Here is a 10,724-nt window from a genome sequence, read left to right as displayed (position 1 = left end):
GGGCCCGGATTGTAACTATAACACACAGCCGCCACATTGTTAGACACCTAGAGGACTAATAAAGATGTGGCAACCACCAGGATAGCACGCCTCACAGGGCAGCAGGTCTCCATGTTTTCATATTAATTCAAGAGCCTGGTGGGATTTTCTTTCTTCCTGTTCTCTCTCTCGGTATTGCAATTTATCCGGTTTAAGAATATGGAGCCAAATCTGCTTCCGTCCATAATAATGCAAAAAACATCCAGGTCAATTGTCCAGGCCAGTATATGCTGAAGTGCGTTGGCGTTGTTCATAATGAAAACACTGTTGTTAGTGAAAAACTAATTTAAATAAAATCAATTTGTCACGTGTTTTAGGTGCCTAACAGGGAAGTGTAGGCCTGTGTCACAGTATAAACTCATGGTTTCCTTCCAGCCCAGAGCTCTAATTGTACTTTCTGCACGGCCTGATTCTCAGACAGTTAAATATGCAGAGGCCGTCACATAGGGAGCTTTTATTTTGTGTTGTTGTTTTTTTTTATGTTGACAGTTTCAGCACTTAATATTTATATATTCCACTTTTTCCAACCACATGGATTCAAAACGCTCGAACCATAAAAGTCTGTTGCCAAGAAAGTAGAGATGACATGACTGATGAAAGATACTGTTTACACGCACATTATCACACCACACATGAGTCATTATTACCGATCAGACCAGTCGGGATTGCATCAGTTTTAATGGTGGATTTTGCACCATAAAGTCGTTATTACACCGCCCCATTGTCGGCTGTAGCCAAAGGTGTAGTGGTGCCTAAAAAAGTGGGAATATTCTTAATTTATGCCCCATTTTTTGATTATTTAAGGATGAACTCCCAACTACGTATTTGCTCATTGTCATTTAACTTCAGGAAGAAAGGATGAATATGAAACTTTAGCCACAGGAGAGTAGAAGCACACAATATAAAGGTGAAACAACGAAATAAAATTACGCATTTTCAGTGAAGTATTCTTTATTCCTCAGTCCATTCACTCACGAAAACTGGACAACTATGTCTTGCCTTTGCCATCCAAAAAAAAAAAAAAAAAAGAATCAGCAACACTAGACACAAAAGAGGGGATTTAGAAGTGGTACCCTGCACTAGACCACTGACTGTAGCCCATGATTCAACATGCATTCCATACATACGCTACATTGTATCATTCTGTGTTCCAACTCAGTGTAGGAACACATTGTAGAACGTTCCGTATTCTAGAGTCTGGACGAATAGAACGGGCTACCTGCCTGTCAAATTGCGCCACAGACCTCAACTGCTTTTCAGTTATTGTGGTTTTGGTTGTGAACCGAAAAAAAGAAAAAAAAAAAAAAAACGTAAAGCAGACTAATGGAAACATGTTTTGAGTAAATGCAGTGAGACCTGGACCTGGAGTAATGTAGTCTATAGGTCTGACAAAAGGGATAACTGAAGTAGCATAAGGTTTCCAGAAATAGGCTCAATTCGAAACTCCCCCCCCCTCTGTGTCTCTCACACACACACACACACACACACACGCACACACAGACAGATAGTCAGACAGACAGAGTAATCAGAGAATGTCTATAAATTGGCACACTTCTTATACTTTCAGAAATACGCAGAAAGGAACTGCATTAATGTGCTTTCTCTTATTCCAGCTTGGACTTGGACCAGCGATATTTCTGCAGAATAATCCTGTAACTTTACTATTTAACACAGTTCTGGGGGGAAAAAAACAACAACATCGGTGACACAGCTATCATCTGGGCCTTCACACAGAAATAATAGCGCAAGGACAAAGTGCGGATATGGCGCACTACTGCATCCACTGGTGTAATGTGACTGCAGCTAATGGCAAGAGTGAAATAGCTGACCCCACTGGCCTGTAAGCAAAGAGGCACATGACTGTCTATAACAGTACAGCGAGGGTGACTGCGTGGAAATTGACACATTGACAAAAAAATCCATCATCAAAGAAACGGTTTGATCCGCGTATGTGTATTGTGTGCGTGTAATCGCGTCGACACATTTATATATATGTATTTTAAAATAAAGAAGCATCATCATTTTGGGGTCAAGTTTTCAGCCGTGACAGTCACCTTATAGTCAGCAGCCAACTGTACTTATCACACATGTAGCTCAATAACATCAAGACGCAAATAATCAAGTCAACGTTTCATCTAACTGCTTCAATATTTCGTATCCATATTGTGCTGTGAGCGCTGCCATTGGCCGTCAGTGTTTGGATGCTTTGAACAACTGGAAACCTCATGACAATCATCACTTTTAATGGCGATGACTGAAGTAATGTTCACTGTAACTCCTCAGGACACAGAGCAGTATAAACCGAGGGAGGCGCCTCTTGTTCTTCCTCTGCAGACTGAATTAAGAAAAAGCAGGCCACACTGCGCTTTCATCAAATGTGTCAAACTGGAGCTGTGCTGTTTAAAGATCTAATAATCAGTTTTCAACAGCCAGTAAGCAACGATAAGTGTGTATGAAATACATCAGTCCTGAAGCTGGATAGCCAGAGCATTTAGATAATGGAAAAGTGTGTTTGTTACACTCAGTTTTAGGGTCACAGAAACCATAATTGTAACCTTAATTTAATTTATTGTAGCCTACTTTGATAATTCTGCTAATGATTTTGTGCCGTGATTGTGTTAATTGTGTAGTTGGGTTGTGTTGCAGGCTAAACCATTTGAAAAGAGAAAAAAATTATAATGGCTATTTTCTTCCAAATTCCCCTGAAGCACAGATTTAAACAAAAACATCCACGCTGCAACACTGCTTAAATATTAAAGTTACATTTGAGTATTGGGAAATAAAAAGGTTGTTCTACTGTCTCCAGAACCACTACAGAGCTTACATAAAATATTATCCGTCATCAATAATTTCATTACCTCCAAGGACACTACAACACGGACAATAAAATACATGCAAAATACTAAATCAACTTGATAAAGTTTAGAGGAGGATATATGGCCTTCGAAGGGGAAATTTAGAGGAATGCATTTCTGGTTTTCTTCTGATGAACTGAGGCTGCTCCTGGCTCCAGTAACCCTTCTGAGTGTCGATTAAAACTGAATGCTCTTTTTGCAAATGTATGACATGAAATGAGTTTATTCTTTCTTTACTTTTTTTTCCCATACAAATCAATGAATCAATTAGAGCATGCTGCATGGTATGGTCCATGTGTTGCCTACATGTTCCAGCTGCGAATGAATTGCAGTAACTGAAACTAAAAGAACAATATCGCCCTCTAGCGATCCCATTACTCCCCCCCGAAGCTCCAGCAGAAATAAACCCATTGCATTTACTTCTGCACAACTCAGGGTTTTGTCATTTGATTTGACTACACTGCCTCTAAATGTTCTATTGTTCACGTATTTATTAATTAATCTGTTTAAGAACATTCAAAAAGGTTTATTTCACTAAAAGTAAATATAGTTTGCATGAGGTAAAATCAGGACACATTTCCTGGGGTTTTTTTTTGCATGTCAAAATAAAATAAATTCATCAGATGGTAAGACCAGTCAAAGTTAAGTTTTTTTTCCCATCAGTGGGAAGTGCAGTTGATGAATAAACGTGACCATTAAGGTGGGGGATGATTTCCTTTAAGACAATTCATCGACCAGACACCCTGTGGAAAAGTGTCTACATTCTGTTTGTCAGCAACAGACGCAAACGCCCAAAAAAAAAAGGGGGTTTCAAAGGAGAGTGTAATTACTGGCCAGGACCATAAAGTCATTTAGGCCAGACGTCTAGCCATTTCTATAGCTTTATTGGACCGGGTTTCTTCCTGCTTTAAAGTAATTATTCGTACAAGTTGGACAATAAATTGGAAATCCGCCGCAACACCTCTCCCAATCGTAAACACTTTATTACTCGTTCTTCTACGTTTCAAATCCTCGATTTAGAAAAAAGAGTAACATTTAACAGAAGGCCTACAGTTTATAACCTTATGTGGGATTAAAGAGCTAATAATAAAGATTAAAATGCCTTTAATCTATTCATGTGCAATCTGCAAATTAAAAAATGCAACTGTCAAACGCTGAAACTATTGAAAATAGTTACAATTTATTTCTTCTTGTGTGTGTCTGCATTGTGCTGCAGTAGCAGTCTCACTGTAAACAAGGCGTCAGGGATAGTTTTTTTTTCCTCCAATCTAATTATTTAAATAAAGCAACCCGCCAGTGTGCCAGAAACACGCAGAGAAAGTTGTTAAATGTGTTATTTAGAGTAAAATGTCACACTGTATATTGACACTTCAGCTGAATGAATAATTTGCTAAATACCAACTCACTTTGAGTCTTTGGAAGCAAAAACAATTTCCTCACACAAGTAAAAAAAAAAAAATCCTCTGTGGAAACGGGTCAACGCACGGTTTACTGACGCAGTATCTCCAATGTGTGCGTACTGACACAGACAGCAGTCAAAGTAGTTTAGCTGTGAAAATGTTTTATATACAACTCCACATTCTTAACAGCTATAAAAGCAATACACATAGGCACGTTTCCTACTGTGGGAGGGGGGATGCTAAACAACTCTGAGACACTGCTTGAACATCCCAGTGTGTGTTTGTGTAAAACTGTAAAACGGGGAGAATTTTCAGATGGCTTGAAACAGTATTTCACGGACCCATGTCTGTAGGACACATTCCTGCACATTTTGATGCATCAGCCAACACGTTATGACACTGACACTCAATGTTAGGCTATCTAGAGGGTCTGAAAAAAAAAAAATAATAATAAAATGGCTACCGAGGCTCCTACCAAAAATAAATGTAATTGTTCAGATGGCTTCCTTGGTACAAACAATAAATGTGTGAAATGGCAGCAGCAGTGATTTCAAAGGTGCTCCTTGCCGCTCCTCTCTCTGTTCATCTTCTTCATTTTCATCCTCCTGTTCTGGAACCAGATCTTCACTTGTCTCTCGGTTAAACTGAGTATGCGGGCGACTTCATAGCGTCGATCTCGTGTCAAATACATATTGTAGAGGAACTCCTTCTCCAGCTCTAAAGTCTGATATTTTGTGTAGGGGCATCGCTTCTTTCTCGTTGAGCGTGCGTGGATCCAGTTTGCTGCAGGGTTGTCTGGACAAAACACACAGAGAAAAAGAGAGAGGGCAGAGATACATGTGAAGTAAAGATACATGTGACTTCAATGACTTCAGCAAATGGTTTCCTTAAAATTGGGGTTTGGTGACATATAGTCTACTTGGTGTGGTTGCAGGGACTCAAAAGCAAAATAGTCGCTATTAAATTGATAGACAATGCGCAAAAAAATGACCAGATTACATGTTTTCCTGTTTTTATTGATGGGTCTTTACCAAGAGAAGAAAATAAATCAGGCCTATATATTTATCCCTAAAGTCTACCTCAGGTAAAATCTCATCGACATGGAGCAATGTGTATCTATTTTAGGTGTCCTGTGACATGAAAAACTTTAGGATCCCCTGTAATAACCCTTGCAGGGCGGGTTTTTCCCCTTCCCGAGCCGCGGCATAGTACGAGACACTTTTATAGGTTAGTAAAAGCTCCAGTTTTACACACCCAGCTCATACAGTTCTTAGGGTTGTAAATCAGGACCGGCTATTTCGTTTACTTACTTGGGTCAAGTTGTTGTTGTTTCTCCTCTTTGGGCTCGCTGTGGCTCGAAAGCTCACTTCCACTGTGCTCTTTGGTCGCTTTTTCTGGACACTCCGATACTCCACACGCGAATTCGCCGGCGAGCGGCCGAGCCTCAGCCTCCAACGCGTCGCAGTCGGTAGCTTTCGGCGGTAAGACCTCCGGCTTTGTCCCGTACGGCCGACTGCTGGAGTGAAATCCGGCGAACGAAACGTGGTTGGAGATCGGGTCCATCCAGGAGCGGACGCCTACATATCTGCCGTCCGAGGCGGGGAGATGGGACTGGTGGTGGTGGTGGTGCACATACGGGTGATAAATCCCCTGCGGGTGAACCGAGGACCAAGACGACGAGAAAACGGCGGACTTTGGTGCAAAATTGCAAGAGGAGAAGTCTGCGTTGTCCCCAGCACCTGACGGCCTCGGGGTCACCATGTGTGGAGCCTGAATAAAGCGAGCACCGTACACATCCTCCGGCTCCTGCCCCATTATAGCGTCCACATAGCAGTTGCTGAGAGTGCCACTGGAAGACATTTTTGATCTCTTCCTACTCATATAATAAGGGTTGCACTGTTACGGGAAGCTTCCCTCTATGAACAATCATAGTATTTTTGCTGGCCTGCATCTACAGGGATTGGTTACATGGATCACGTGGTCATATTTACCAATACAGCGAGTAAATCAATCCTGCCCTTGCTCTCTCCTTTTTTTTTCTTTTTTTTTTTCTCTCTCGTCAGGTTTAATTTAGCTTTTCATTTCACAAATAATAAAAAGCCCCATCAGATGTGACTGGAGGGAGAAAACAATCGCTCAAAATGAATGCAAATGTTGTTTTTTTTGTGTGCAGCTCACATGAGAAACATGTGAGCTGCAGGAGGACGCTGCAACAATACAGGCAACAACAAAAAAAGGGAATAAGACACTCTCCCCCCCACATACACAGTCCACCAACACGGATTCCCTGTATCTTAATGTTTGAGAAAAGTCTCACAATATCGTCCTGATACCCTCATTGCTAGTAAAATGGTTTATAGACTTACGGAGTCCTCGTAAAATAGATGTAATAACATGTTGTAAAATAACAGACGCCATTTCCGTCCACAATGCGGCGGATCCATTGTTAATATTCGGCGAGGAAACATATTTTCTGGGTTGGTTTTAATTTTTAAAGCTAAGCCGGAAACGGCAGTTGTGAAATTATTGTATTCATTCAAAGGAGGGCAATAATGTCTTTATGTATCAATAAATGTTTTATGAGGTGCGTGTGATTATACATGCCGTCAATAAAAGGGGGGAAAAAAGACGTGGAGAAGCAAAGTCCATCTGTGCATTTCTGTCTGAAAGCTTTCATTTAAATGTTTAAATATTATGCATCTTGTCTTTTTCAGAAATTAACTTTGTTCTTTGATATTTGTTATCTGTTTTGAAGTCTGTTGACCTTCAGTCCAGGAAAAAAATTAGGCACATTTCTAGGGGAAACAGATGTAGGTCAAATCTGCAGACTGGATGAGACTGACAGTTACATGTTATTTTATCACAGATAATAATAAAATATGAAGTTATCCTGGACTGAGGAGAGAAATGCAACGTGGCCACTGAGGCCTGCGTGGCTCGGAGGGGAGGAAGAGCTGATCCTCGCCTGTGAATTTGTGCTTGAACATAACTTACCCCGTCTGATAGTCCTCACAGACTGTTAGCTTACTCACAAACAAGCTTGAAAATAAAAGCAACACCATGTTTATTTGATTACACGAACCCCGCCTCTTCATTGCGCCTCTCTGCTGCACTCTTTGCACACAGATATAGACGATTAAACTGCAGAGGAGGATGGGATATTTTTCTATTCAGACTATTTTTTGGTTAGGTGTTTGTTTTTTGGGGTGGCTTGTTTTCACAGATATCACTCTGTAGGTTTCAATTTGTCTTCAGGGAGCTGGAACAGCTTTAAAAAGTATGTAATAACAGGTTAAGTATATCCTAACTACTAAAACCGCATGTGTTAAAACTGCTGATAGCCCGCAAACAAAATCTTTTCAGGGCTTTAAGCTGGTTCGTCTGATGAATTTAGAGCACAATTGTCAACATTTAGTACAATTAGAAACTATGTTAGGAGCATCTTTGGAATACATTTTCTCCCTTTGTAGTAAATTCAAATAGGCTCCTTTAGAAAATGTAATTTCTTGTTTTTTCCCCCCCTCCTTTTAAGCAAAATAGCGCCTGCGTCAGTGGAAACAGTGCCGCAGATTTGATAAAGCAATCACTGAAAAGTGAGATATTTGTAGACCAGAGATTTTCATAGTACAAACAAATACAAACCAAGGTTATTTGACAATTTATTGCAAGATACATGCCACAAACATGCAATAAATTCACAGATTAACATTGTTTTCCGTCACTTTAAAGGCTCATAGAAACATTTCACTATGGAGCAAATGGCTTGCACTTACTGTAAAACAAATGTTGCACTACACCACAATAAATGTGCTTTCATGACTGAAATAGAGTAACTCTTTCCGAACAGCTCGCCAATCGCGACACAAGAGAATATCCATGTCTACTGGCAGAAGGAAGAAATCTACTTCTCCAATAATTTAAGACCAAAAAGTGTTACCCTGTGATAAACATAAGACAAACACACGACGCCACACAAAGTACTATATAGTCACAGTTTCGTTGAAATTGAAGATAAAACGTCCAATGCCACTAAAGCATCAAACTGAATATGGGAGGAAATAATAAAAATTAAAAAAAATTAAAAAATAAAATAAAAGCTAAACACAGACACATGCAAGCTCACGAAAAGGTGAGATTTGAGGTCAGTTCACGGATGCGGTTTTCTCTGCTCATTTTCTTCAGTTTCATCCTGCGGTTCTGAAACCAGATCTTGACCTGCCTGTCGGTCAGGTTGACGCTCCGGCTGATCTCTAGGCGGCGCTCTCGGGTCAGATACATATTGAACAGAAACTCCTTCTCCAACTCCAAGGTCTGGTGCTTTGTGTAGGGACATCTTTTCTTTCTCCCACTTTTTGCAGTTAACCAGTTGCTTGTCGCCGGGTCACTCTTGCAGTCTGTAACAGATTTCAGATCAGAAGACACCACAGTATTTGTTTAGAAAGCTTGCAGCTTGAAGAAACTCTCACCTGCTGCTTTTTTTTTAGATTTCACCTCTGGGAAATAACACACAATATGAAGGGTTTTCCCAGAATAGATACAAATGCTGGGGATGTTATTAGTTACGTACATGCCACCACTAATGAAATAGAAATGAGAATGAAGCCCCCAACTGATCAAACCGCACCCCGGGAACACACCTTCCTACAGCCAAAAAAAAAATAATAAAAAAACATCAATTAATTTCACAAGAGCTTGAAATACATTAACATGTAACCTTTGATTAAATTGTTAAAATTATCAACTTTTAATTTAATTTTAAATACAGTGATTTTTCTCTTGTTGTGGGGTTCTAGTTAAGGATGCAGACTAAACTATACTATACTACACAGCTGCAAATGCACCAATTTCTTTAAGATCCTGGAGTGATTACATTTTGCATTTATACAAGAAATAGCTTAGCAATCATAGCTCCTTGCGTTAAATTCTTAATTTTCTGAAAACCGTGCAATATGCCCAAATATGCTGTGAAAATATATTCTCTAAAATTGCATACTATTCGAAATTTTATATCTGAGGAAGGGGAACCCACTGCATGCTGCATGGTAAAACCCATTCTCTGTTGCCTATTACTGCAACCTGAGAAAGACTCTCATTAAACATTACGACTTTAGGGTTGTTTGTGTTTTATACTTGGTTTTATGATGCTGGAGCCTTCTCAGCACTGCAGCGCCACAAGATAAAAGCTTTCATTGTAGCCAACCCACCTTTCCCTTCCTTCTGTAGCAGCTCAGGACTGGACACAGAGGCTTCCATAGGGCAGTTTTTCTCCCCAGAGCTGGGTTTGGGATCCGGGCTTTCTGCGGGGACCGGTGTCCTTGAGGTCTCGGGTTTTTGCGGGACGTCCTCGGTTTTCTTTTCCACCTCTGCAAAATTAGAAGGCGCCGAGGAGGACTGCGGTTTCGGGGTGACCCGGCTGAGTTGCATCAATGTTGGGTTTGGACTCGGCGGCTCATGGCAGTAGTTTTCCTGATGTTTCCCATTCGCATAAGTTTGGCTCAGTCTGAAATACCCCGGAACCGGGATCTCAGGACCATCGACTGGACAGGACTCTGGGATAACGTTAGAATATGCGGGGACCTCTGACGAGCTGACTTTTTGTACTCTCTTATCGGAGTACATGCAGCAGTTACTCTCTTCCTTTATGCTCTGTGAAAATGTACAGTTTGACATCTGACTGGACGACTCTATTCTGCAGGGTCTATTCGGATCAGTCCAGTTATCTATTTGAGGTATGTACGAGTGGACATTCATGCCCATATTTTGGTGGTTGACCTCCCCTCTTTTGCCGAAAGACGGCAGGAGTCCACAGGTTTGCATTCCGTAAGTTCCCATTTCTGAGCCGGACGGCATGTACATGTTGCTGTTGGAGTAAAAGCTGTCCGTCCTGCAAGCACCAATTAAAGAGTCCACTAAAAATGTGTTTGCCGCAGGAGAGCTACTGGGAAAGGACATTTTGGGGGGTTAAGTTCTTTAGAGGAGAGAGATGTCCTTTGTAAGCTGACATATCTAGGAAAAACAATCTGCGTGTAAGTCAGGATGCCTCCCGACCACATGACAAGCCCACCAATGAGATTTGAAAATGGCCTTGAGACGCAGCCTCCTCCCCCCCCCCCTTCCCTGCACGCGCTCGTACTGCGGATGCAGACGTGGTCAACAGCGACACCTACAACGCGGACTTGAAATTGGTTCACATGCAGGCTTCGTGCAGGCAGAGCAGGAGCAGCATCGCGAGAGGCTGTGCAACAAAAACTGAAACAATCACATTTTTAAAAAAATAAGAAAAAAGATGATTTGAGTGGAATCTGAAAATAGATTGTCTTTATTTGGATTTTATCTGTTTAACAATAGAAGCTGTGTGTTTTTAATGTGTAAAATTCTCCAAAGGACATATGTGTCTTTGTGTGAGAGAATGTGTGTGTGTGTGTCTGTG

The 10,724-nt window shown here is 40.9% G+C and overlaps 2 protein-coding genes across 2 annotated transcripts; both read right to left on the bottom strand.

Moving 5' to 3' along the window:
* Nucleotides 1-4,438: 4,438 nt before the first annotated feature.
* hoxd9a (homeobox D9a) lies at nucleotides 4,439-6,738 on the bottom strand. The gene is made up of 2 exons (XM_035676556.1): nucleotides 5,605-6,738; nucleotides 4,439-5,089 (listed from the first exon to the last, which is right to left on the bottom strand). The coding sequence occupies exons 1-2, from the start codon at nucleotides 6,173-6,175 to the stop codon at nucleotides 4,845-4,847; spliced, it is 816 nt and encodes a 271-aa protein (XP_035532449.1). The 5' UTR covers nucleotides 6,176-6,738; the 3' UTR covers nucleotides 4,439-4,844.
* Nucleotides 6,739-7,952: 1,214 nt separating this feature from the next.
* hoxd10a (homeobox D10a) lies at nucleotides 7,953-10,323 on the bottom strand. The gene is made up of 2 exons (XM_035676554.1): nucleotides 9,499-10,323; nucleotides 7,953-8,688 (listed from the first exon to the last, which is right to left on the bottom strand). Exons 1-2 carry the CDS (start codon nucleotides 10,244-10,246, stop codon nucleotides 8,414-8,416), a joined length of 1,023 nt encoding a protein of 340 aa, XP_035532447.1. The 5' UTR covers nucleotides 10,247-10,323; the 3' UTR covers nucleotides 7,953-8,413.
* Nucleotides 10,324-10,724: the final 401 nt, after the last annotated feature.

This window comes from Morone saxatilis, unplaced genomic scaffold (assembly GCF_004916995.1).
Source record: "Morone saxatilis isolate NCDOM2014 unplaced genomic scaffold, NCSU_SB_2.0 Contig5, whole genome shotgun sequence".
Lineage (NCBI taxonomy): Eukaryota > Metazoa > Chordata > Actinopteri > Moronidae > Morone > Morone saxatilis.
Note: the sequence above shows the minus strand (reverse complement) of the source record. Positions and strands in the feature narration are given on the sequence as shown.

Bases quoted from the DNA above. Each gene is read 5' to 3' on its own strand.
- hoxd9a (XM_035676556.1), bottom strand. From the start codon at position 6,175: ATGAGTAGGAAGAGATCAAAAATGTCTTCCAGTGGCACTCTCAGCAAC. The intron at 5,090-5,604 runs GTAAGTAAACGA...TGTTTTGTCCAG, and splicing joins ACAACAACAACTTGACCCAA to ACAACCCTGCAGCAAACTGG.
- hoxd10a (XM_035676554.1), bottom strand. From the start codon at position 10,246: ATGTCCTTTCCCAGTAGCTCTCCTGCGGCAAACACATTTTTAGTGGAC. The intron at 8,689-9,498 runs GTGGGTTGGCTA...AATCTGTTACAG, and splicing joins GCTACAGAAGGAAGGGAAAG to ACTGCAAGAGTGACCCGGCG.